The sequence below is a fragment of the Apus apus genome, chromosome Z, assembly GCF_020740795.1.
Source record: "Apus apus isolate bApuApu2 chromosome Z, bApuApu2.pri.cur, whole genome shotgun sequence".
Lineage (NCBI taxonomy): Eukaryota > Metazoa > Chordata > Aves > Apodiformes > Apodidae > Apus > Apus apus.
This window is the reverse complement of record NC_067312.1, coordinates 25,015,864-25,043,786: the sequence shown is the minus strand read 5'-3', so window position 1 is coordinate 25,043,786 and position 27,923 is coordinate 25,015,864. Positions and strand designations below refer to the sequence as shown.

Genomic DNA, 27,923 nt, shown 5'->3' with positions numbered 1-27,923 from the left:
GGACATAAAGAAGGCAGAGGTGCTGAATGCCTTCTTTGCCTCTGTCTTTACTCCTGCAGGCTTTCCCCATGAGCCCCAGTTTCATATAGCCCCAGTAGAAGTCAAGATAAAGGAGGAGTTTGCCCAGGTAGATGAGGATTGGGTTAGGGATCAGTTGAGTAATCTGGACATGCATAAATTGATGGGTCCAGATGAAATGCATCCAAGGGTGCTGAGGGAGCTGGCGGAGGTCATTGCTAGGCCACTCTCCATCATCTTCGGTAAGTCATGGGTAACAGGAGAGGTGCCTGAGGACTGGAGGATAGCAAATGTCACTCCAGTCTACAAGAAGGGCAAGAAGGAGGACCCGGGTAACTACAGACCGGTCAGCCTCACCTCCATCCCTGGAAAGGTAATGGAACAACTGTCCTTGGCACTATCTCTAGACATATCAAGGAGATGGGGGTCATCAAGAGCAGTCAACACGGTTTTACCAAGGGTAAGTCATGTTTGACTAACCTCATAGCCTTCTATGAGGAAATTACTAGGTGGATAGATGATGGTAGAGCGGTGGATGTGGTCTATCTTGATTTCAGTAAAGCATTTGACACCGTCTCCCACAGCATCCTTGTAGATAAGTTGATCAAGTACGGGTTTGATGATCAGGCAGTGAGGTGGATCAAGAACTGGTTGAAAGGAAGAAGTCAGAGAGTTGTAGTCAATGGGGAAGAATCTAGTTGGAGGCCTGTGACTAGTGGAGTCCCTCAGGGGTCAGTACTGGGACCGGTGTTGTTCAACATCTTCATCAACGACCTGGATGAGGGTACAGAATGTACCCTCAGCAAGTTTGCTGATGACACCAAGCTGGGAGGAGTGGCTGACACACCAGAAGGCTGTGCTGCCATTCAGAGAGACGTAGACAGGCTGGAGACTTGGGTGGGGAAAAACCTGATGAAGTTCAACAAGGGCAAGTGTAGAGTTTTCCATTTGGGGAAGAAAAATGCCATGTACCAGTACAGGTTGGGGGCTGACCTGCTGGAGAGTAGTGTAGGAGAAAGGGACTTGGGGGTCCTGGTGGACAGGAGGATGACCATGAGTCAGCAAAGTGCCCTTGTGGCTAAGAAGGCCAATGGCATCCTGGGGTGCATTAGAAAGGGTGTGGTTAGTAGGTCAAGAGAGGTTTTCCTCCCCCTCTATTGTGCATTGGTGAGGCCGCATCTGGAGTATTGTGTCTAGTTCTGGGCCCCTCAGTTCAGGAAGGACAGGGAAGTGCTGGAAAGAGTCCAGCGCAGAGCTACTAAGATGATTAAGGGAATGGAACATCTCCCTTATGAGGAAAGGCTGAGTGAGCTGGGTCTCTTTAGCTTGGAGAAAAGGAGACTGAGGGGTGACCTCATCAATGTTTACAAATACGTAAAGGGTGAGTGTCAAGAAGATGGAGTTAAGCTTTTTTCAGTGATGACCAGTGATAGGACAAGGAGTAATGGATACAAATTGGAGCATAGGAGGTTTAAGGTGAATATCAGAAATTTTTTTTTACTGTGAGAGTGACAGAGCCCTGGAACAGGCTGCCCAGAGAGGTTGTGGAGTCTCCTTCACTGGACACATTCAAAACCCGCCTGGACAAGTTCCTGTGTGATGTGCTCTAGGTGACCCTGCTCTGGCAGGGGGGTTGGACTAGATGATCTTTCAAGGTCCCTTCCAACCCCTATGATTCTATGATTCTATGATTCTATGATACTTGGATATGGGAAAAATAGGCCATTTTGCACAGTTAGAACTGAACTGTTGTCAAAATGGAGCTTGTAAAGATTTTTGGTCAAGAGTCCCAACTGCTAACAGAGCTGATAATTCTGTGCAGAGTTAGGTTTGCAGAAAATCCTTATAAATTACTGGACATCTCTTTTTTATATTCAAATGGTAACTAATTAAGGTTAGAACTAATGAAAAGAAACTTCTCAGTTAATAGCACAGATTTAGATTATCCCAGAAACATGATTGTGGAAGTATGGAATAAGCTAGCTAAATAAACAGGCTGCCCAGAGAGGTTGTGCAGTCTTCTTCGCTGGACACATTCAAAACCCGCCTGGACAAGTTCCTGTGTGATGTACTCTAGGTGACCCTGCTCTGGTGGGGGGGTTGGACTAGATGATCTTTCGAGGTCCCTTCCAACCCCTATGATACTATGATTCTATGATTCTATGATTATTTTAGCAGCTTTATCTGGGAGAGTGAAAATCACCCAGAAGTTTTGGCTGTTAATTTTCATGCACAGCCTCCAAGCATATGGCTGAAACAAACATTGCTCTCTTTGCTGTCACAAAATGAGGAATTCAAGGAGCTGGGTATATTTTGCAAGAACCTGAGTAACCCATGTGACACATACTTAGATTTGCCTGTCTCTTCCATCCTACCATTTGACTTGCATTAATCTAAAATTTTCAAATATGTTTCTTGAAGGGTAAAGCTCATTGTGGCTCTTTCCAGACTATTCTTCTGTAATTCAATTCTGCCAAATTACGCTGAGGCATAATTTTGTCCTACTTAAAAAAATGTGAAAGTTAAATCCTATTGTCTAAGCTTTTACAACAATTATACATGGTTCAATAACTGGCAGGATTCCATTTATTATTCCATTTTAGGCTGTTGCCTACAAGGAGAAATAGCAGGATATTTTTCTCTTCTTACTTAACTGAATAATTCTATTGTGCAGGTTATGTGGTAAATTGTTTCTTGTTTTAATTTATCTTAAAATTACCAGAGATACCATACTAATTTGCTTCTTATAAATTCATGTAATAATAATAACTGTTATCTTTATTAATACAAGCTAGCTTTGGAAAAAGATATTTCTATTTAATAAGGAGAATATTGCTACATCTACTGCTCTAATTTATTATCTCCCTATTGCAAATCCTTAAAAATAGTAGGCACTATAAAACTGAGAAATCAAAAATGCATGCTTTCACTGGTTAGACTTTATGACTATAGTGTTAGTATTTGTATTTTAATAGTGAGGGACTAAACAAACAGATATTCTCAGCTCAGCCTGGCTAAACTTCTGTAAATATGCTACCTAATTTGAAAATACCATTCAGAAAGATGCTCAGTGCACAAAGATGTGTGCCAAATTATGATGCTTTTAAAAACAGTTTTGCAGCAAATCAGGCAGCTACCAAATAACCAAATATTAAAAAGAAAATCTATTTCTGTGACAGCAGTAATTTTGGTTTTAGTGGTTATGGCAAAAGGACACAAAAACTGAAGAGATACATTTTTCTTAAAATTAAGGCAGATTTCCAGATTTCTATCCCTACCCCAGAAGATTTATAAACTGTTCTATAAAAAACCTAGCAATCATAACCAATTATTTCTTATTAGGAAGAGGCAGAGAAAGCAAAGGAATCAATGACCCATATGTTGGAACAAAACCACAAGGAATAGCATTTATTACTGGAGACAGAAGAATTTCATTCTGAAGTAGACATTTACACTTGGACAGGTGTATCACACCCTTTTCCTTTCCTTTTCCTTTTCCTTTTCCTTTTCCTTTTCCTTTTTCTTTTCTTTTTCTTTTTCTTTTTTTTTCTTTTTCCTTCCCTTCCCCCTTCCCCTTCTTCTTTCTCCTTCTCCTTCTCTTTTTCTACTTCTTGTTATTAAATATAAATTGTGTCTGCAATGAGTAGATATAGAGTGATATAGTGTAAAAGACAGGTTGATTTAATCAAATTGATCACATCCAAGAAGAAATTAAAGCCTGGGCAAAGTTTTGGAGCTGTAAGGCAAGTTTCTGCACATGAGATGTATTTGATCATCTGTCTGAAGACCTGTTAGAATATGCAAGCCATTGAAGACTCCAGGAACCTTGAAAACAAGAGTAAAAAAGGCAGGTAAATTTACTGGAAAGTATTCCAGTCCCATGTCCAAGGGAAAACAGAGAACACAGAAGGCAAATAATTTGGTATGTAAGTAATATGAAAATTATAATTTTTTTGGAACCCTACTCTACATTCCAATAAAGCAGTAAAAATAAATAGTAGTAGCTACAGGTCTATAATGTTCAGATCTGCTATCATTATTAAAAAAAAAAAAAAAAATTAACAAGAAAATTTATGAAAGAGACTGGAAAAAATGTTATCAAAACTTGAAAAAAGAAAGCCTTAGAGAAACTTAGAACTATGTCAGTTCAGTTTGACTGGTCTATAAAATGATGAAAGATTACTTTATTAGAATGTACTTGTATCTCATAGGGGGAAAAGTTAACAAAGAAAGAAGTAATCCAAGATAAGCACAATAGCAATGTTCTGAAATTAAAGCCATAACATTACAAAGTTAGCTACTTATCCATAAAAATTAAAGTGACTAGTCATTAGAACAAAAAAGCACATTCAGATGAGGACTAAATGTTTGTTTCCTTCAACAGATTCCACTCATTTGGCTCAAACCTGGACTAAACAGATAAATCTTTAAGGCCCATGTGACATGGGAGACCTAAATCAATGAACTCTATTACAGCTGACCTTTAACAATTGTGATTCTGGGATTTGCAAGTTTTAGAAAACATTTTTAGTGAAAGTGATACAGAAGATTTTGAAGAAAACCAACATACACTTTTTGTGCTATTCTCTCTGTTCTCCATCCCAAAATGAGCACTGGAAAATAAAATTAATCTGAAGCTAACTTCAATCTGAATAAAGAGCTTGTAGACCTATATGTAAGCTAAGGAAAGCAGTTGTATATACAAATCACCATTATAATAACCTAACATTTTATTACTGTACCAGCCAAATAAATACATTTGTCCTTCATAACACTAAAATTTCCCTGTCCTTAGATATTTAAGTAGTTATCACTATCCTCTTCCTCCTCTTCAGTATCATCAGCTACTGTATGCAAAGGATTCAAGCCTAATCTTGGAAAGGATTAACTCTATGGTCTGCCTAAGCAATTAAAGTGGGTGGCTAATATGTAATAATGAAGATACTGAAAGACAATTTAATAAGCTCATGAATGTGATGGACAGCTACTTGATTGCACAGGAGAAAGTTAATTCACTTCTGAAGTGTCATTATTTAAGTAATGCTTGTCTGTTCAACAGGCATCTACTTAATAGAGATGTTATTAAAGCTAAATTACAGCAAAGCTTTGAGACATCTCCATCTAAACAAGACAAGCAAGTCAAAATGAGTGATGAGATACTTATTTTACTAATTTTCAGTTCAGTCATTTATTGCAATTACAATATGGATGCTCTTTCATTGCTTCATTTGTCACTTCATGTTTGGAGCCACCTGATTTGTATTTTTGTTGTTCTAAGTGTATAAATAATATAAAGTAATATAGAACTGTTCTTTTAATTATTTAAACAGTTATTCCTTTGAATAAGAGATATGAAGCAACAGAAACTAGGATTTAATATGAACTAAAGTAACCTCAGTTGCTAGATGAAAATGGACATGTGGGAATATCAACTTCAAATATTCAGGCTCTTGTCGTTGCAATAGAAGAGCACAAAAATGAAATAAAAGTATAACCTGCAAGATATAAAATTAGAATATGAATTTAAAATCCACTGTTGCTATTATTTAAATTTGATTGCTTTTAAGACAAGCTTTTGTTTTGGAGTAGAGAGAGGCGTTAAATACCAATATAAATAGTAGACCACTGTAATACAGATCTTGATTACTGAACTTTTATCAAAACAATACCTAATCCACCCAAGGTTTTAAAAACATGGACATAAAAGAACAAAGAAAATCATGGTGAGACAATTCCTCTAATGCACTCTTGTACATATCTCTTTATTGTTGTATTTTACTACCCCCAAAAACTACCAACCATACAATCTAATTATTCCAGAGGCTTTCACTAGCAATCAGCAATAGAAGATAAACACAACATGTATCCATATTGCTGTGATCTTTGGATGGTAATACAAAATTTAAACTCTTTTCTGCTTTTATGTCCATTATATCAAAAATCAATATACAAGGGCAGCCTCAAAAATTCTATTATTGTCAGAAGTTATTCTGCATGAACATAGATGAGGATTAAATCCAAAAATAAGTCTTCAAATTTCATAATGGGTTATTAAGTTTGTTTTCCTAATAATGTTGATATTCTTTCTACAGAATCTTCTTTGTTTCGATAAGGTGGGATGGGAAAATTGAAACTATTTATATTCATTATATTATTTTATTTTAATGCATACTAAAAATTATACATTTTTTTTTCTTGCTTGCTAATCTGTAGCTTGGTTCTCAAGGTACATCACAGTGGTGTACTGTCTTTTACACAACAAAAAAACCACTGATGTTTAAAAAAGTTGTTCTGACAGTGTTTTGCATTTACACATTTTATTTTAATGTTAGAGTTTGTGATATAGTTTAAATGAAAGTTTATTCTTCATGTACAACAACCTTTTAAATTGCTTAGTGCATCTGTTCTCTCATAATATTAATTAATTTTTAGTAATTCTAAGTATTATTTAGCAATATTTAGGAAATATAAAACATAATGACTACTGATATGATGTTTTTTCAGTTAATTGATTAAGATATGGCATTGAAAAAACTTGTTTTCTCCACCTTCAGAGAATGGATAAACAACAAAAGATGTTTATTTATTCATGGGTCATGTAATCATTTTAGGCTAGATTTTAATCTATTTTGTTGCCTAATCCACTTTTCTTAAAACACAGAAAAGTAATCAATGTTTCCCGTTCCCATTTTCTGCTGCATGGCTACATTTTCAGACTAAGGGCCTAACATGTCAGCCTTTATTTGTGTGAGTACCCTTTCACCATTTCAGTAGTTCTCCTGTCTTAGTTCAGTATTCATAGAAAAAAAGTATGTTTCACTTAAGCATAGAGAGTATTATTCAGCTTTAATCACTTATGCTTGGATTATTTTCATCCTAATTCATGAATTGATACGCTAATCTTTTTTTCATTTGTTCAATCAATTTCAGAAGTTACAGCTTCATTTGTTTTTCCAAGAGGTCTGGAGGAAATGTTACTGAATATCTAGCTTAATGTTGCATAATTTTAATTCAGTATTAAAGGAAATTTTTAAAAAGTCAAGTTTAATTATTCCAGTCTGCCAACAAAGAGAGTTTTGTTTACACAGGTTTGGCCTCTTAAGCATGCCAGATGTTGTGGAATGAGCTATATAAGAACTGAAATGGATGTTTACTCTTCACAGTTAGTTGTGTTCCTCAGAAAAGAGGTCCCTTAACCAATTCTTTCTCCTTTTCCTCTCATCTTTCCATTTCTACATGAATTGGCTGCTTTATTATTATATTGAGTGCCTTTCTTCCTCCCTGGCAAGTAGGAAAAAGCCTTTATTACTCAGATAATGAAGTAAGTTCTCCATATAATAATTCTTGCTTCAAAAATAATAACTTTTGAGTAAGTTACAGGCAACATATGGTTTCCATCATACAGGCCATCGCCTCATACAGTGGAGAAAGTCACAGTAATTCATTATCACTTCCCAATATTTTTGTAATCTTTGAAAATTTTGTTTAACTCTGTTCTTCTATTTATTGATAACTCCTCATTCAAATTAGGACCATGTTAATAACTTTCTCAGGTGGCTATTTTGAAATGTGTTTGCTCTTGGACTTAAACAGCTAGGCAGAAATCTCTTCCAATTAATAATGCCTTGCTCATTAGGCTTAGAAACTGGGTTTCATATTAACCAGAATTGGCCTGACCTCTTTTTGCCAATGCTTTACAATACTCTGTAAACATTTTTTTTAAAAATTAAAATGGAACAACTTTCCAAAGCAAACCTTGGGGTAGCCAGAGCTTACTTGTGAGAAACAACCTGGTGGAAGTCAGGCTGAAAAATACACAGAGCCTTCTCTACCCACCAGCTCCTCTCTTCATAAGGTCCCCTTTACGGTATAGTTATCCGAACTCAGAGTTCTTACTGGTCAGCACCTACAAATACTGTAACATGCCTGTAGCTATGGAGTAGGAGTGAGATCCACAAGCATCACTTCTAATGCTGCTCTCTAAAAAATTGCCCACTTTGTAGTCTTCATGTTTTCTAGAGAGTATTAATGTGCCTTCACTTTACAAATTAGAACTGGTAAACTTGTAGAGAAACATTCCAGAATGGGCAGATCTTAGACATCACATCTCCTTTGTGGGAGACCAAAATTTTGTCAGCCGAGTAGAAAGGCCTTTCAAATTCACAGGTATTCAGCATACACACTTATCTGGACCTGAAACATATTTCCTCTCTTACAAGCTTGCTGTATCAGGCAGTACTTACTGGATGGTGCCACAGGCCAGAAAAGTATATGAAAGTTCTATCTTTCAGTTGTTCCACATCAGATGTATTGACTCAGTTGCATGTCATTTCTGTTGACCAATACGATGGATGGGACAACCAGATTGGCTGACACAAGCAATTACATACACTACATTTAATAAATTACAGCAATGTAGAATATCAAGCTTTCTGTGTTGGTCTGTTGTTTGCTTTTTTTTTTTCTTTTTCCCACCCCAGTTTAGCATCTAACAGCTTTAATATTTCCAATATACAATACTTAGACTCAACTTAGAAGAAGAAATGAAAACAAGCATTTGGGAAACAGTGATGAGATGTTTCTCATGAGATGAGATGTTTCAGTGTAAATGTATTTCAAAACTCTTACAATTTTTTTCCTAGCTTGCATCAGGCTTTTGTCAAACCACATTTGCTGTTTTGACTGGGAATAATATGATTATACTTTGGAAACTATGAAAATTGGCAGGATACATAGACATACATCATTTGAAATTTAAACTATTGCTTATTTCTGTCTCAAAACAGCTGTTTTTCATTTTAAAACTCATGTAAGGGACTTCTATATTGATATTATAAACTACCTATTATACTTTCAATACTAATTATGTGTACTCATATATATTTTAATGTTGTATAGAATATAATTATAATAATTTTGTCTAGTAGTATTACATAATATTAATGTTTTGGCATTATACATAATATTACATATTTTATATATTGTACATTAAATTATTATATTGTACATTGTACATTATTATAATATTACCTAGATGTTCAATGGACTACGTGACATACAGCTGTATTTGAAATGAGAAGGGAAATGCAGAGGTCCCACACTGAACTATACTTTATCTATTTCTTCATGACTGAGCCACACAATCTCACCCTGTTTACCTCTCAGCTGTGCAAGTGCCACTGTTCAACAGTTTCTCCTGCCCTGGCTTTAGGATCCATTTGGGTAATTCAGAACATTTACCCTAAAGTCTAATATTATTTTTAAAAAGGGAAAAAGCACAGTGCTTTCCCAGCATTCAAGTTTTGACAATTTAAATTCTACAGGAGAAATAACAATATCGGTGAGAATATAATAATTTAGGGTATATTGTTTACTAAGTCACTGGGTGTAATGAGAGATACACGGATTCACATAATGCTAATAGAATATAGGGGTTTCCATACATGGCCTCCTAAGTGCCTTGACTGCTCCTTCTGTTTGAAGCCTTTATCACTTAGGAGATGTCCCCATAAGTGTCCTCTAAATACAGAAGTAGGTAGGACCAAAGCAGTGGAATGGATGCTTTGGCCAGTGTTAGCTGCTGGGTTGTGCCTCTATAGTGGAAAGCAGTCCTGGTGTTCAGGGCATTCCCCTTCTGTTATACAAAAATACCACTTACTTGTGTGGCAGCTGCTACAGGGGCTGAAGAAGGCTAGTAAGAGGGTAGCACCAGAAAGACACCAGTCAACAAGGGAAAGAAGTGCAGGGAAGGGTGTATGTCTTCTCACTAGTTTTCTGTTAGATGTGTTCAGATTAAAATGCATAGGATCCTCACTTAGACAGAGTTGACACCACACTATCTTAACTGGAGAACTAGAAGAACTTGTGCAGCCAGTTTTGCTTTGGTCTTGAGATCAGCAATTGATTTCAAGTTGTTTAATGAAGAATTAATTCCAAAGCTTTTGCTGTAACTGTAGGCATTCATAATGCTCTCTTTATAAGCTTTGTGGTGCCTAGTAATGTAGTTAATGAATGTTGCAAGTTTCTCTTATTTGAGGTGCTAATATTGTCTCTCACTTCTGCACCTATGCCTTGAAACTTGGAGGAACATGATATTTTTAAGGGACATTGATGCACGCATATGCACAAACACTGAGTAATGGCAATTCCTTAGGAAACACTTAATGCAGAATTCCTATGTCTTTCTGCTTCTGCCACCTCCCTCAAAAAACCTAGATTATCCTCTAGCAAAACAGTGAGATTCATCTAAGACTAATACTAAGATAATTAACTTTTTAACACTAGTATCTTTAAAATTAGTTTTAGTATGTTCCAAATATGCCAAAACCTTCTTCTTCCACTGCTTTCTTGCCTAATACTAGACACAAACTCTCACCTCATTCTGAACCTACGTTGCATACATAGTAGCAAACTAAAGCAGTTACATTTCTTGAAAAGGTCTTACTACAAAAGTAAATACCCTGCAAGTCTAAAATTTTACTTAAAGCAATAAATGGCTAGAAAAGCAACACCAAACCACGAAGCTGCACAAAAAGCAAAGAACCTTGAAGTGACAAAGCAGCTTTTTTCTCTCTTACACAAGATGTTTTCAGATGAGGGATATCCCAAAACCTTACACATGAAACTCTGCCATTTTCTGCCTAGTAATTTTAGTGACACTATTAAGATATTAATAGGCTACGTTTAAAATAGATCTGTATTTTAACCGTAATTCACTTAAAATGTCACAATGCACCAAACTTCTTCCCAGCATTCAAACATGTTCAATATTCAAATATTTTAATATGCACAAGAAGAACTATACCTTCCCTGACCTCATGACATTTCCTGAGCCTTAAGACTATGGAGCAGATCCTTCCGGAAACTATGCTAAGGCACATGGAAAATTGTGGGCAACCAGCTATGGGCCCCGGGCGGCCTTGATCTCGACAAACTACAGATGTGTCCTTGACAGTTAGAGACAAACATGTTTGTGGGAAAAGAAGGTGTAAGAGAGATACGTGTGTTGACATTCTTGTAAGAAAATGTAAGAAACTTGTAACCTATCACAAAGTAAGATAGAACGCGTGAACAGAAGCTGTTAACCAATGGGAAGGAAGTGTAAGGCGCCTGGACAGGAGAAAAAGGTGTAAGAATGCGATGTAACCTAAAATAAAGAGCTGTTTCTTGTGACCATCATGGTGTGTCAGTTGCATCTCCACCGCAGAAAATGAGGAAGTGACTGGTGACAGTCAACATGGTTTCACCAAAGGCAAATATTGCCTGACAAATTGTCTGGTCTTCTATAATGGGACTACACAGCTGGTGGATAAGGGAAGAGCAAATTAAGTCACCTACCCAGACTTGTGCAAAGTATTTTACACTGTCCCACACAACATCCTTGTGTGCTTTTGACCACAGAATCAATAATTGATTCTGAAGAACTGGAGGCGTAGATTGGATGGATGGACCATTCAGTGGTTAAGGACTGCCTGGACTTTTCAGTGGATAAATACTACCTGGTTGTAAAATCTACCTGGACTTCTCCAAGGCTTTTGACATGGACTCCCACTGCCTCCTCCTTGAGAAACTGACTCATTACAGCCTTGATAAGTGGTCTGTGTGGTGGGTGGCGAACTGGCTGACAGACCATACCCAGAGGATGACAGTAAATAGTTCCTCCTCAAACTGGCAACTGGTCACAAGTGGGGTCTCTTAGGGATCAATATTGGGTCTAATGCTTTTTAATATCTTCATAAATGACTTGGATGTTGGGATCAAGAGAAAGACATGGAGCTGTTGGAGAGGGTCCAGAGAAGGGCCACCAAGATGATCAAAGGCCTGGAGCACCTCTGCTATGAAGACAGTCTGAGAGAGTTGGGGCTGTTCAGCCTGGAGAAGACAAGGCTCTGAGGAGACCTTATAGCACCTTCCAGTACCTGAAGGGGCCTACTGGAAAGCTGGGGAGGGGCTTTTCATCGGAGAAGATAGTGATAGGACAAGGGGTAATGATTTTAAACTGAGAAAGGGGAGATTTAGGTTAGATATTAGGAAGAAATTGTTCACTATCAGGGTGGTGAGGAACTGGAATGGGTTGCCCAGGGAGGTTGCTGATGCCCCATCCCTGGAGGTTTTTAAGGCCAGGTTGGCTGAGGTTTTGTGCAACCTGGTCTAGTGGTAGGGTTCCCTGCTCATGGCATGGGGGTTGGAACTTGATGATCTTTAAGGTCCCTTTCAACCTTGATGATTCTATGATTCTATGATCAAGAGCACCCTGATGAATTTTGCTGACAACACCAAGATGAGTAGAGAGTTTGACCATCCAGAAGGGAGGGCCACCCTCCAGGATAACCTAGACAGAGTGGAGTGGGCTAGTAGGAACTTTACAAAGTTAAATGGGGAGAAGTGTAAGGTCTGCCACCTGGGAACACATAACCTAGAAGCACAGTTCAGACCAGGATCCACCTGGCTAGAGAACAGCCCTGTGGCTGTGAGGAAAGGGACCTCGGGGTCTTGGTGGATAACAGGCTCAACATGAGTGAGCAGTGAGCTGCAGCAGCAAAGAAAGCCAACAGGATGGTGGGCTGCATCAACAAGGGCATCACCAGCAGAGATAGAAGTTATCATCCTGCTCTACTCAGTGCTGGTCAGACCACACCTGGAGTATTGTGTTCAGTTTTGGTCCCTGCTCTATAGAAAGGATGCAGACAGGCTGGAGAGGGTCCAGAGAAGGACCACAAGGATGATCAAAGGACTGGAGGACTTGCCATATGAGGAGAGGCTGAGAAAACTAGGTTTGTTCAGCCTTGAGAAAAGAAGGCCTCAGGGAGACCTTATTACAATGTTCCAGTAAGGGTGGCTACCAAGAAGATGAAGATTCCCTATTTACAAGAGTTGCATGGAAAAGACAAGGGGTGATAGGCATAAGTTGTTCCTGGGCAGATTCTGATTGGACACACAAGGTAAATTTTTCACCGCGAGGACAGTCCCACATTGGAACAGTCTCCCAAGGGAAGCAGTAGATTCTCCCACTCTGGACAGTTTTAAGTCTCAGCTTGACAGGCTGCTGAGATGTCTCTTCTGGGTCCTGTTTGCTTCTTCTTTGGAAGGTATTTTAACAATTTTAAACATGCCTCAAAACAACCTGGCAAGACCTAGCTGCGCTGACAGCATGACCTCAATAGCTCATCCTGGAAGCTAAGGCACCAGGCCATCTGGGATAGTGCTGGAAATCTGGGCTAGGCAATGGGGTCTCTGGGCTGATCAACTGCTGACCTGTCCCCCAGTTTTGTCAGAGGGGCTGCAGAGAGGGACAGCTATCTGTTCCACTTGAGAGGGTGCTAGTATTCAAGATGCACACAGGGCCCTGCTTGACTGGGGCAGAAAAAGAATGACCCAAAGCAACAGCAATAAAGCCCCCATTGTCATTTCAGTATCAAAACCAAAACATCCATCATTAAAATGACCAGCTCATCAATGCTTAAAAAGCGCCATGCAGTAATATAATCCTCGAGTTTGTTTAACAGAGTGATACCATGCTCCAAAGTGAGCTTCTTAACACTGGTAGGATTATATACCTTCCAATGACTTTTTTTTAATTGGCATTAGTGAAAGCAGTACCTCATATATAAAACCTGACACACCTATCAAATGCTAACATTAAAAAATGGAAAAAAGGCTAGTGTTTTCTAGGCAAATGTGCTTTAAGAACTAGAATAGCAGTTTATTGTCCAATCTTTTGCTGGCCACTTAGAGTACTTAAACCATCCTGCTAGTCTGTAGATATTGACAGTCAAGGATACTGATAGTACACTAGCAGATGAAAAACTGATTCTTCATTTCTGCTAAGAGTGCCCATGAGATTGACTCAAGGGTAATATCTAGCACTTTGTAATACCTGGTTATGAGCACTTCCAGTGGCTGGAGAGGTTTACTTTTATTTCAAGGGTCTATTACAGACTCATAAATTAGTGTGTGCTAAAAGGACATAGTGAATTTTCTAAGGGAAAAGACTTGATTTGCATCGATACACAGTACTCTAATGGTACACAAATACCCCTACATTTTTTTATTCTGATGAGCACACAATATTTGCCTCAAACAGACAACTCTGCATGCACTACAGCTCTACCACACAGTAATAATAATATCATACAATATTTGACATGGCTTGGCAGCCCAGTTTAATAGATGTGCACTAAGTATATACTCTACCCATCACTCTTTATTCCACATAAAAGTTAACAATATTCTCTGCCTCATCTGCAAGGCTTTTAGAAAAACTGAAACAAGAATATCTTTGATGAAACGTTAAATTTTTTAGTGGACAAACTCTTTAATCAAGGATTTGCATGTTTTCTTGCCAACACTTCAGATCTCTGTTTACCAAAATGATTTGACATTTACAACTTCTGGGTTATTTTGTGCTTTGTATCTTTAAGTATGGCATAGAGCTTGCTGCATACTTTTACACAGGAATTTCAAAGGCAATATTGATTTGATTTTAGCATGCTTTCCATTAGCAGCTGGCATCACCGTCTTTAAAGCCAAGCATTTTTATGAAGTCCTGGATTTCTTTAGCTATTCATTTTTAGATAAAGTTAATCAGTATTTAAAACTATTTTGTGATATAATTTTAAATTACTTTATCATCCACAAAAAAGGCTACGTGTTCAAGAAAGGCAATGAGTCTGAATGGAGATTAATAGACATTCCTGGATAATTCTGACATTTAATTTAAAGAGCTACTTTTAAACTATAGGAAAAGTAGTTATCTTTTTTAAATGGGGGACAAGAGGATGTGACTCTAATAAGAAATGTTTTGCTTATGAACTGAAGACTTTGTTAGCACACAAGCTCCTGAATAACTTTAAACTTTTGAGCTAATAATGCAGTTTTGCTTCCCTTTTATGCAATGCTTCAGAGATTCAGAATGTATTCTGAAGGCAGCAAGGTACTTGTTTTTTCTACCACTTTGTATGTTTCCAAGTGAGGCTTGATTCAACCATTGTATGAAGTAACTTTTTGTAACTGTTAACATTTTAGAGATTATACTGGTACTGCTTTTGTAAAAAACAGATCAGGGTCACAATGAAGTGGCTAATATGGTTGCCTCAATGTGACATACCTACTTTCTTTTTTTGCCTCTTTTTAAAAACAAATTTGTCCTAATAAAAATGAAAACAATGTTGAAATCCTTTCCTACAGAGATCTGTTGTGCTTTAAAGAAACAACACTTTTTGTCTTGAAAGCTAGTTATTACAAAAGAGAGAGCAATTCCTTAACTTTTAACACCAAATATTGTTCTTTTCTAATTCGCTTTAAATCTGAAGAAGTACAAGTTTAACAAACATTTAATTTATGTTTCTTCTTCTTCAGAAGAAGCCTAATCTGCATGCTGAAGTCTGTCATTCTTCATAATTTGCAGCTTCTGAAAATAAGCTTCTCAAAATAATGAGTGGGTGTTTCTGTGAGTTCTGCCAAGATGTTTTTCCTTTTGAGGATCTGATTAATAACCTGTTACAAATGTCAAAAGGCAAATTCAAAGGAAAGATTTATTTTAAAAATTTGAAGTATTTGTTTTATATTAACCCTTGTGAAATAAACGCCTTTCATTTCAAGCTATGCTATCTCTACAGCTGTGTTATGTGTAGCTATCAGAAACGTCCAGAGGTCTTTCTCTGTTCCTTCCATTTGTTGACACTGCTGAGAATCACTCTTTTTATTTCTTTTTATCAAAAGCAGACACTGACACATAAGAATCATGCTTATCCAAATTAAACCATATTCTGCCTTAATTTCCTTCAACACTGTATCTTTCTTCTTTTAAATCTTACCAATATGAATCCTTCTGTCATCTTCACTTCATGTCTGCTATTGCAGCCTTTATATTTAATCTTGGAATTATCTTTTTTTATGTATTCAAGATTTAGCTTCAGAGTGTAGAAACCTGTTGTCCAAAGCTGTGGTTCCATATTTGTGGTTGTGCATTGTCATAATATGTTGGAGTACGGGTCTAAGTCAGTTCATATACAAGGGCACTTTTCCAACAGCATTGTTCATTTATGATAGAGGTTTTTGGATGGTGAGAACCCTGATGCCCTGACAGCTGCATGTGCAGCCATTCATTGTTTCCCTGTGGGGCATCCTGTGAACTGGCCTCTTTGGAAAAGCTGGCCTTCTGGTTATACTACAGACTTCCCCACACTGCCAGCCAGGAACAATGGCATTTAAAGTACTGCTTCCTTGCCAGGATGCTATTCAGCAATGCAAAAGCAAAACATAAACTTTGCTGTTGACTGAGCAGTGGCTACAGCAGCAGCCACACGGATCTTTGCCTGATGACACCTGTACATGTCTTGATACAGCTGTATTGAGAACCTCTGTGACGGGTATGAGCCTTCTTGTCCACTTATGGTCACATACACGGACAACACGTACATACAGAGATGGAATGACAATGGGTCAAGCTGCCCCAAGCCTAGAAGAAGATTCGTAACTACTTGCACCTGCACATCAGAATCAAGAGAGTGAAACTGTACAGGGTGACCTCTGAACTCTTTTATGCAAACCCCTAAATTCCTTCTGCAAAACTATGTGTAGTTGCATTGAAAGCAAGAAACCATGATTTCACACAATTTTTGTTCTCAATCTTTTTTCCCCATTTGTTGTAAAACAGAACTCCGGACATCTGAGGACCAGCTTTGAACCACTCACTCCTGACATAGATACAGATTCCTGTCTGAATTGTTTTCCAGATCCCAGAATTGCAATTCAATTTCTTTATAGTTGGGATTTAATTGCTTAATAATTACATCTTACTAATCACTCAGTGAAGAAAATACGAGTGATTAAAAAGCACTGCAAAACATGAAACAATCAAAATGCAGTCAACTATTTACATTCAACGATTACATACAGTTTTAAATTGGAAAGGATGAGAGATACCCTGATAAGTTTTTTGCCACAATCACTTCGCTGGAAGGAATCATAGCACAAGTCCTACTACTGTTGAGACAATGGCCACTGCAGTCTACCAGCTTATCTCTTCCTGAGGGGAACTGATAAGGGAAGAGGTTAGGGAGATGTAAGATAAGGGCTGCAAAAGCCCAGTCTACTGTTTAATACAGCAGGAGGAGGAGACAGGTGAGACTGAGGTCTGCTCACCACCCAAACTAGCTCTTATATCACCTGCCTTAGCTTCTGCACTTCCTCCCACTCTTGTTTTGGTACAGGGACATATGCATGCAGTGCAGACTGCTAGGGCGGCTTGGCTTCCCTCCACAGCTGCCTCCCCACTCCCAAACAGCATGTGTTTGCTTTGCCGCATCTTCCCTCATGACAGTAGCTTGCTATTCATTGCTCCCACACACTGGCTCCCACAATGGGTTAGCCATCCCCTTAATGGCAGCCTGTGTGGCAGTGTGTGGCTTCATCGACAGGTGTCGTAACTCCTTAGGCAAGGGGGGCAAAATTGCTACTGTTCTGAACCCAGATAGATGGATACATAAGTCTTCTTCCAGCAGGGAAACGGTTCTTATACGATTACATCCTGCTATCTTGGCCAGTGTTAATGATCAACAGGCTCTGTAAGCACATTTAAGCTTACCTTTGCTGCCTGTGGCATGGGAAACAGGTAGGCAAGTTCAGTTTGGGAGAAAAATTAAGACACACTGCTGATGACAGCATGCTGTGCCTGCATGTCCCTAAAATACAGGCATCCCTTGCTGTGGAAGAAGGGCTATACTCCTTGCACAGAGGCTAGCAGCTAGTCCACAGGGAAAAGAAGCAGAGAAAAGGATGGTTTTTACAGGATCACAGAGTTGTCATGGTTGGAAAAGATCTCTAAGATCACCAAGTCCAAAAGTCAATCCATTAAAAAAACATTATGCCTACTAGAACATGTCTTGAAGTTCCATGTCTGCACGTATTTTTAATACCTCCAAGGATGGTGACTCCACCACACACCTGGGTAACCTGTTCCATTGCCTGGCTATGCTTTTGGTAAAGAAATTTTTCCCGGTATCTAGTCTAAATCTCCTTTTTGTAGTCTCAGAACAGACGGAGTAGAATATGACTACAGGAATATGAAGAGCAGCAGAGACTAATGGCTCCACTGGGGACAGCTTTTACTTTTCAAATCTCACCTTTGCTTTAAATTACATGACATCAAACAATCACAGAATCACAGAATCCTAGGGATTGGAAGGGACCTCAAACGATCATCTAGTCCAACGCCCCTGCCAGAGCAGGGTCACCCAGAGCACATCACACAGGAACGTGTCCAGGCGGGTTTTGAATGTTTCCAGAGAAGGAGACTCCACAGCCTCTCTGGGCAGCCTGTCCCAGTGCTCTGTCACTCTAGTTCAGCAAAACAATTATCAAAACAGCTCAAGCTGAGGATGAACCAATTCTGTTATTATACAGAATGCCCTTACAGCAACTGGGCATTAGCAAAACCACTTACTCAAAGTAGCAAGTATGAGATGCTGATTCTTTGCTGTGAACTCCCCTGAGGGGCATGAGGAACAGTGGCTGGATGCATATGTTCTTATGTCAGTGTAGGTCTGGCGTAGAGCATACGAGGCAGGCTCAATCTCAGCAAAAGAGTGGGGGTAGAGCATGGGCATGCAGGGCACAGGATCACTGGCAGACTTACCTTTGGAAAAATGACCACAACCTTACTATGCATCAGTTACCTATTCCCCACTGCAATTCAGTTATTGCCCTGGGAAACTCTCCCACCTCCAAAGAGGTGAGCTGTCCACAGAGAAGAATACCAAACACAGCTCTGGAACACCATGGGAAAATCTCAGTGTGATGCTCCAGAAAGTAGTCAGGTTTCTCATAAGACGGGCAAGAAAGTCATCAGCCTGTAAGCATTCACTGTTGCACTTGTTAGGTGACCCCAGAGGTTTGGTTTCATCTCACACTACCTCCTGTAAGCTGGCTAAGTTGGTTAAGCTGGTTCTACTCAGAAAAGGGTGCAGTTCTGACAGTAGAACTGACAAAGCTGTCCCACTCCCAGAAAAAGACTAAAACTACCTCTTCAGGCTATTTAAAACAAGTTCATAGTAACTCAACACTTTGCATGATGGAAACACAGAGATTTTGATTCAGCAATCAGCACACTAACACTGAATTTATTACCTTGTGGAATCAGGGCTTCATTGTTTTTAAAAGCTTAAAGGAAAGCTTAAATGTAGATTTCTGGAGTTCTGTATGCTGCTGTAGTTTCTGCACTTTCTCCTACCTTCTCCACACGTTTTTGTTTTAGATTGAGGCAAAAGATTTTGAGGAATATTGCAGCTCATGACATTCAGGTATTATATTGAAATGCCCGCTTGCCACACTTGTTTTCCCAACATTTTGCAAGTAAATGTCTCAGCTGTAAAACCTAGAAAAGATTTCTTGATATTTTATATTGTTCCCAGAGTTGTTAGCAAATAACTTTTCAGGTAGACTAGTGTCTTGTGCCTAAACTTTCACCAAGACTTTAAAATTGGTATCTACATGTGATGCACCATGCATCAATATAGATTAGGGGTTGACTTGCTAGGAAGTAGCCCCATGGAGAAGGACCATGGAGTCCTGGTGAACACAAGTTATCTGCGGGACAGCAATGAGCCCTTGTGGCCAGGAAAGCCAATAATATCTTGTCATGTATTAAGAAGAGGGTGTCCAGCAGGTCAAGGGAGGTTCTCTCCCTCTACTCTGCCCTAGTAAGAACACATCTGGAATACTGTGTCCAGTTCTGGACTCCCCAGTTCAAGAGGGATAGGGATATACTGGAAAGAGTCCAAAGGAGAGCTACAAGAGTGATTAAGGGACTGAAACAACTGTCATACGAGGAAAGGCTAAGAGACCTGGGGCTGTTTAGTCTGGAGAAGCGAAGACTAAGAGGGGATCTTACTAACATCTATACTTACCTGAAGGGTGGAAGTCAAGAATGGGCCAGTTTCTTTTCAGTGGTGCCCTGTGATAGAACAAGGGGAAATGGCACCAAGCTACAACACAGGAAGTTCCACCTCAACATGAGGAAAAACTTCTTTACTGTGAGGGTGATGGAGCACTGGAACGGGCTGCCCAGAGAGATTGTAGAATCTCCTTCTCTGGGGATTTTAAAGACCTGTCTGGATGTGTCCTGTGTGATCTGTCCTAGGTGTTCCTGCTGCAGCAGGGAGGTTGGACTCAATGATCTTCAGAAGTTCCTTCCAACCCCTAGGACTCTATGATTCTATGATCTAATTTGAAACTATAACTTGAATTTACAGTACTATAGAGTTTTCTTACTTTGACTACATGAGTTTCTAGCAGTCTTTCAGTCTTCTGTGCCATTTTTCCCTTAGCTATGTGTTCACGTGGCGTGTTGATATTCTCCATGCCTTATTTCTCCTAGTAATTATGTTTGCATTTGATGCTATATAGACTGCTCCATTTTATTGAAAGAAACACTTTTTCACACGGGTTACTTGGTCTTATTTGTTACAGTTTCGTTTTATATTTTGAAAGTCCAGCCCCTGTAAAACTGTGATCTACTTCACTGATACAGAGAGATAATCAAGATACAACACTTGGTTGCCATTGCATTGGCATAACAGCATTCGAACATTTTGGATTGAAAAAAAACCTAACTGATTTTCCTCTCAGCTGATCTGAGCACTCCTCACCACCATAAACATAGTTGGCATAAACATGGTAAATTCCACAAGTGATAGAAAATTGAGAGAACAAGGACTTGAAAGAATAATATCAAATTAGTTCCTTACATAAGATTTCTTAAGCACAGTACACCAGTGCAGTACTCACATAAGCAGTTCAAATCCACTGTTTGTTGAAGTTTGAAATATTTTTTCTAAGAAAACAGCCAATTCAGATTAAGATAATTTTGTTTGCTAATGTGTCAACTATTCTGGAATTATTGAAAGTTACTGAATGAAACCTATTCCAGGAAGCTGGGGAATTTCTAGTTGAAAGATATTTTCATCTAAATAATGTCACAAATTCTCTACTAGAACTTATTTTTAAAGTAACTTATTAGCATATTAAAAATAAGATTGATGTATTTATGAGCTATATCTTGTACCAGAATTAGAAACAGTTAATTGCAAGTAGGTAATTCTTAAAAAAAATCACTAATTTCTACTATTTAGAAAACATGGTAGAGAGGACTTACTGAGGGGATGCACCCTTGGCTAATCATGTATTTTTTCTAATTCTGAAATTGCTTTGGAAGACAATGAAAGTAATTTACAATGTAACCCTCAGCATCAATTGATGACCATTTATATTGCCCATATTGTTTGAGTATAGAACAAACTACTCAATTAGTTTGAAGAATAAATCAGTTCTCATTATCTATCAGCTGGATGTCAGCTGGTATCTAAAACTTTTAGAAGCAAGATGGACTATCAATGCTTTATCATTTAACTGTAAAATACTTAATATCCTTTTAAAATATGTCCCAAGGCAGTTTCATTATTGCCTTGAAACTTACGAGATGACAGATGATTTCTCTTTAACTTTGAACAAATTATTATCAGAGAAATGTTGCAATGTCCACAATTTCAAGCACCAGCAACCACACAGGAAAGGATATTTTCAGCCAAACCTTCACTCATTCATGCATCCACACCCATTTCATGTCAGTTGAGAGAGAAGCAAATAAACAGTTGCCAATGCACACAGCTTTTGAACTATCAACACATATTATTGAGCTACGATACATTGTGCCATAGGCAAATATTGGAAAACAACATGATCTAACTTGCTGTCACCATAAGTGAGCTATATGAATGACTGTTACTAATCCTGTAATGTACTTTGGTTGATTGTACAACAGCTGCCTTTGTGTTTTTTGAAGTATGAGGTATTTTACACTTCATAGCAGCAAAAAAGTTGAAATTGTTTTGTTTAGAAGCTATGCTTTTATGATTTGTCCTATTTGCATACTATCTTATCTCTGACAGTCCTTCACAAATAATTGAGAAATTTCTGCATAAATTAGAGAAAGCCTTGAAGCAATTATTACTTTCTCCAGTGATCCATGCAAAATCAATTCTCGCATACACGTAGGATTTTTCCTGTCTTGTTAACAGAACACCACCATTGTAATCACTGCCAGCGTCAGGATCAGAGTAAAGAGGTATGTAGAGCCATTAAAACACATACAAGTGATAATATTTTGAGTCAGCTTTCAAAAAACCTTGGAGAGTGTGCCCCACAGTTAGTCTATGATTATAACATAGGGAAAAAAAATACCAGAAAGTTAAAAGGCTAGTTTTACTTTCATAGCAATTTCTTTTTGTCTGACCTGCCTCAAACTTCTTTTTAAAATGCATTTAAATGAAGTTTAAAGTATTTCTTTAGAAAGCATGTAAAGGAATTCAGGATTCACTGGTTTAAAAGTGTCATATAAATGTAGACTGTTTTGATACAGGATCTCAGACTTCAACCCTATCTGTGAATCAAAGGTTCTTTAGTGCTTCAAGCAACTGCACTTATTTGTTTGTCTAATTCGGGCCAGGTTCTTTCCAACTGCCTTGTGAATAGTTCTGAGGAAGTATTTTCAAAATCTTTCAGATAGTTTGAAAGGGTTGAGCACACATGGAAGCCGGATTTTGTGGCTGTGGTTCAAATACACACCCCACCTAAAGCACTCATTGAACCTTTGTGCAAGTCATCTAAAAAGCCACACATTTGGCAAGGTACAGAATCATAGAATCATCAAGGTTGGAAAAGATCTTCAAGATCATCAAGTCCATCCAACCACCCTACAACCCCTAATCACTAAACCATCTCCTGAAACACCACGTCCACCCATTTTTTAAACACCTCCAGGGACAATGCCTCCACCACCTTCCTGGGCAGCCTGTTCCAATGCCTCACCACTCTTTCAGTTAAATTTTTTTTTCGTAATATCTGATCTGAACCTCCCCTGGTGCAATTGACCCCATTTCCTCTTGTCCCATTGCTGGTCAGTGGGGAGGAGAGGCCAACACCCACCTCACCACAACCTCCTCTCAGGTAGCTGTAGAGAGCAATGAGGTCTCCCCTCCGCCTCCTCTTCTCCAGGATGAACAGCCTCAGCTCCCTCAGCCTCTCCTCTAAGACCTCTTCTCCAGACCCCTATCAGCCTAGCTGCCCTGCTCCGCATCCTCTCCAGCACCTCAATGTCCTTCCTATACTGTGGTGCCCAAAATTGCACACAGTGCTCGAAGTGCGGCCTCACAAAGGCCGAGGAGAGGGGCAGGATCACCTCCCTGGTCCTGCTGGTCACACTATCCCTGATGCAGGCCAGGATGGTGTTGGGCACACTGCTGGCTCCTGTTCAGCTGTCAATCAGCACCCCCAGGCCCCTCTCTGCTGGGCAGCTCTCCAGCCACTCCTCCTCATGCAAAGAGGAGAACGGAACAAGCCAGTACATCCGTGTTTCACCAAATAAGCCTCATCTTTGAAGGCCTTCTTGTTACCTTGGCATGCGCATTTCACCTCGCAGAGGGGCTGAGCCGTCCTTGCCCGGTCTGCCGGGGAGCAGGGGCGGAGGGGAGGCCACAGGCCCGCTCCCTCAGCACCGCCCGCCCGGGGCCGAGCAGCCCCAGGACACGGGTACCCGACGGAGCCGGCCCTCCCCGCAGCAGGCCTGGCAGCTGCCACGAAGGCAGTCACCCCGCTCCCGCCGCGGCAACGCCCGCACGGCCCTTCCAGCGGCCGCGCCAAGCCTGCCGCACGCAGGCGGGAAGCCCCGCCTCCTTCCCGGCTCCCGGCTGCTGCTGACGAGCGGGGCCGGCGCTGCAAGGCCTCCCACTGCTGCCTCCACTAAGCCCGGGCAGCGCGGTGAAACTGACGGGCCCGCAGCCGCCCTCCCCCGCGCCGGGACCGGGACCGGGACCGGGACCGGGACCGGGACCGGGACCGGGCTCCCCCGGCCGCCCTCCCGCCCCGCCTCCAGGCGCGCGCTCTCCCAAGTCCCGCTCCGGCCCGTCCCGGGCTGCTCCGCCCCGCAGCCTCATTTCCGGGGCGGCCATTTTGGGCGGCCGGCGCTCGGGGGCTGCCGGTGCTGGAGGGGGCGGGCTCGGCGCCGCCGGGAAGAGCCGCCGCCGGTGATCGCACCGCCCGCCATCGCACCGCCCGCCCGCCCGCACCATGTCGGACTTCGACAGCAACCCCTTCGCCGATCCGGACCTCAACAACCCCTTCAAGGTGAGGCTGGGGGCGGGGAAGGGGCGGCTGGCGGCCCTGAGCCTTCCTCGGCGGCGCGGCGCGGGGAGAGGGGGCTGCGCCGAGCCGCGGGCGTACCGGGGGGGAAGGGGGAGGGAGGGAGGGAGGGAGAAAGGGAGGGAAGGAAGGAAGGAGGGGCCCCGGCCCTTCTCCCGCTGCCTGCCGGGGGCCGCTGCCTCCCGCGGGAGACGGGGCGGGGCTGCCGGGCTGCCCTCTGCCAGGCCTGGGGCCTGTGGGGTAACAGCGGGTTTGGGAGCCCTAGAAACGGCTGTTTCACGAGTTCAGGTGACGGTGTTTTCCCTTGTTGCTTAAATATCGCAAGTCCCGTTTCAGGTCCATTATGAAGTAGGGGTGAGGGGCAGGTTTCTTGGTTTTGGCGGTAACTTTGTGTGTGTGTAAATATTACTACAGTATTTTTTCTTCTGTTTGACTGACCCAGATACTTAAGCCTAGTGAATTTACCCTTTCTTATCTCTAGCTTTGTCCCAGCCCCCATCAAGCTTATTTGCTTCTGTACCTTGTTTCTGAAGCGTGGTGGGTACCGATGGCTAGGCATAAGTTCAACCGTGCATCTCAAAATGCTGTGTTGTATCCTAAAGCTTTTAGTTTTTGCCCTATTGACTTGTCGTACAGCTGAGAATTGTTTCTTCACCCGGTCTTGTGGCGTTAGCTGTGAAAAAGAGCTGACCTTCTTTTGATGCTTCCTGTCCTTTTTTTTTTTTTTTTTTTTTTTCTTCATTTATTTGAATCCAGTTCAACTAACTTACTGAGCTACTTCAATAATCTTAGCAAACTTTCTTTGGCCACATTTTATTTAATTCTGACACTTTACAGCACAGACATAGTATATGGCAGTGCGTTTCAGATGTCAGTGGGAATAATTAAGCCTTTTAATAATTGAGCTGTCACATTTTGAGCATAGTTCTGTGCAGGTTGCTGCTGGAAGCATAGCATTACTGACATTTATTCATTGCAGTCTGTCGGAATCATTAGTTCAGTTTTTATGGCCACAAAATTTAGTCAGTAGTATTCTTTGGGCTAGACATTGTGTTTTTTCTTGATGTTGTACACAGTGCAGTGACTTTCCAGATGAACAGATGCTTTGACACTGAAGTCTCTGCCAGCAGTATTTTGGATTTGCACCAGTGGCAGTGAGCAGTGTTCTTTTAAATACCTTTTGGCACCAAGTGCTGGAGAGTGTCATTGTTCTAGAATGTGTCTTCAGCAACAAAAGTATGTGATGCTTTTCCTCACTTTTTGTAATAGTTATGAGACTAACACCTAGCAAAATGTATTCTGTATAGATACCTAGAGTGGTTATGGATATTGGATGCATTTGCCCCTGCCATCTCTTGTCAGCCTAGGTAACTTTTCCTGTGTAGTGTTTCTGAGACCTAAGCTAAGTATCTACCTCAACCATACTTCCAATTTGAAGGTATTTCTTGACATGCAGTAGTTAATTCCAGTTCCTCTTCAGAGAAAGATGTCTATTATGGCTGTCAGCCAGAATCCATGCCCTCTTCTCACCTGCAGTGCATCTCAATAAAAGGACTCTATAACAGCTTCCCTGTAACTTGAAGCTCACTGTTAAATAGAGTTCTGGATTTCTTTTATTTGCAGAAGTTGATTTAGGAAAGCTGTATACTTTTTCCTTTTCGGAGCCTCTTTTCACTTTCTTCAGTCTTTGCTAACTTCGTTGCGTTCCAGTGCTCACAAAGGTGAGCTTGCATACCTTTATTCATCCACGTGTTCAACTTGAAGGGCCAGAAGGCCTCATCTATAAGCCAAACCTTGGTTGCCATTGCATTGGCATAACAGCTTTGAAATTAGTGGGTATTAATGCATGTCTGCATTTAAGTTTTGTCTGATTGTGTGCTTTAAAATAGTTTACACAAAGAACCAGTATTTCCAGATGGATCCTGACAACTTAAGTCATGTTGTCTTAACACCTCATGCAGATGTACTCATGTTTTCATTTGGTTTTGCTTGATAATTTTATATATGATGTTATTAGTTGTTTTTTTTAGTTATTTTTGAAGTCACTTCCTGTACTAACGTGAAGTCATGAAATAGTGTGCCATAGAAGACTGGAGGAAGGGACCACATAGAAGAGTTGTTGTCAAGGTCTAAAGATAGATCCTTCTTTTTCTTAAATATTTTGGTTTTACTAATTGTCTGTGGTCTACTTGTGATGTTTTCTGAGGCTGTCGTCATGCCTTTTAACAAAAATATTTCAGCACAGATTCCTGCCTGAAGTTGAATCAAAGAGTTAAGTCTTTTGGAAATTAGAATTATATGAAGTTTCTGGTTTGGTATGTACTGGAAGTAAGGACATTTATTTTGTAAAATAGAATTTGTTGTTTCAAGAATTAGCTTACTTGGATTTATCATAAATCATAGTTGATTTTGAGACAGTGGCTACTTTAACTTCTGCTTTTTTGTTTTTTTTTTTTTATTCCTTAAAAAAACAAAGAAACTTCAACTGAACTCAAAGGCTTAAATGCTTTTGAAGTCCTCGTATTCCTTTGTAAATAGCTGTCCTCTTAGCAGGCCTCATTGTCAGGGCTTTAAACTAGATATGAAGGGGAAAGGGGAGATAACTGGGCCTGTTAGGGACAAGCCCAAGAGAAACATGCCAGGGCTTGGAGGATGGTGGACTAGGGAGGCTTCACACTCTGTCATTTCATTTGAGAGAAAGGAGAGATGTTCAGAAATCATGGAAGCACCTGAAAAAGAGTCTGGTAGGAAGTGGAGCCAGCAATGGAAAAAAGGTGTTGGAATCATTAGCTCATCTGAAGTGCATTTATACCAATACACGCAGTACGAGCAACAAACAGGGGTTGCTTGGAGCCATGATCCACCAGGAAAACTATGACATAGTGGCTATCACAGAAATGTGGTGGGATGCGTCACACGGCTGGAGTGCCTGATGGCTACAAGCTCTTCAGGAGGGATAGAAAGGGAAGAAGAGGGGGTGGAGTGGCCCTGTATGTTAGAGAATGCTGTGAGAGCTTGGAAATCAAGTATAGTCATGATGAGGTTGAGAGTGTTTGGATTAGGTTAAGGGCCAATAAAGCTGATATCCCTGTGGGAATCTGCTATAGACCTCCCAACCAAAGCAGTGAGTTGCTGCAACCAAGCAGTTGGGAGAAATCTCCCAGTCACTTGCTGTTGTTCTTGTGGGGGACTAACCTCCCAGACATCTGCTGGGAATACAACACAGCAGAGAGGGAACATTCTTTGATTCCAAGAGGTTCCTGGAATGTGTGGAAGAGAACTTCCTCACACAGCTGATAAGTGAGCTGATCAGGGAAGATGCCCTCCTGGACCTGCTTCTGGTGAACAGGGAAGGTCTTGTGGGGGAGGTAGAAGTTGGAGGCTGTCTAGGGCACAGTGATCATGAGATGATTGAGTTGTTGATCCTTGGAGAAACAAGGAGAGGGGTTAGTAAAACTGCCACCTTAGACTTCCAGAGGGCAAACTTTGACCTGCTCAGAAGACTGATTGACAAAATCCCTTGGGAGGCTGCTTTGAAGGATAAAGGAGTCCAGGAAGGCTGGACATGCTTCAAGAAAGAAGTTTTAAAGGCACAGGAGCAGGCTGTCCCCGTGTGCTGAAAAACCAGTAAGGGGGTAGGAGGCCAGCCTGGCTAAACAGTGACCTTTGCCTGGACCTTAGGAACAAAAGGAGAGTCTATGACCTTTGGA

At 40.5% G+C, this 27,923-nt stretch overlaps 2 protein-coding genes across 3 annotated transcripts in view; one reads left to right on the top strand and one right to left on the bottom strand.

Annotated features, from left to right (window-relative positions):
* AP3B1 (adaptor related protein complex 3 subunit beta 1) overlaps positions 1 to 23,608 on the bottom strand; it is a 211,450-nt gene extending 187,842 nt beyond the window's left edge. Inside the window, exon 1 of the mRNA XM_051641898.1 lies at positions 23,469 to 23,608. Within this exon, the coding sequence (XP_051497858.1) occupies positions 23,469 to 23,482 (14 nt within the window). The 5' untranslated portion in view covers positions 23,483 to 23,608. The remainder of the gene's footprint in view (positions 1 to 23,468) is intronic.
* The window catches only part of SCAMP1 (secretory carrier membrane protein 1), a 186,931-nt gene that overhangs the window by 116,280 nt on the left and 42,728 nt on the right, over positions 1 to 27,923 (top strand). The window contains exon 1 of one of the 2 annotated variants that reach the window (XM_051641901.1): positions 24,035 to 24,198. The exons of the other annotated variant lie outside the window; for it this stretch is intronic. Within the exon in view, the coding sequence (XP_051497861.1) occupies positions 24,142 to 24,198 (57 nt within the window). The 5' untranslated portion in view covers positions 24,035 to 24,141. Of the gene's footprint in view, positions 1 to 24,034; positions 24,199 to 27,923 lie in introns of those variants that run through there. 2 annotated transcript variants of the gene reach the window in all.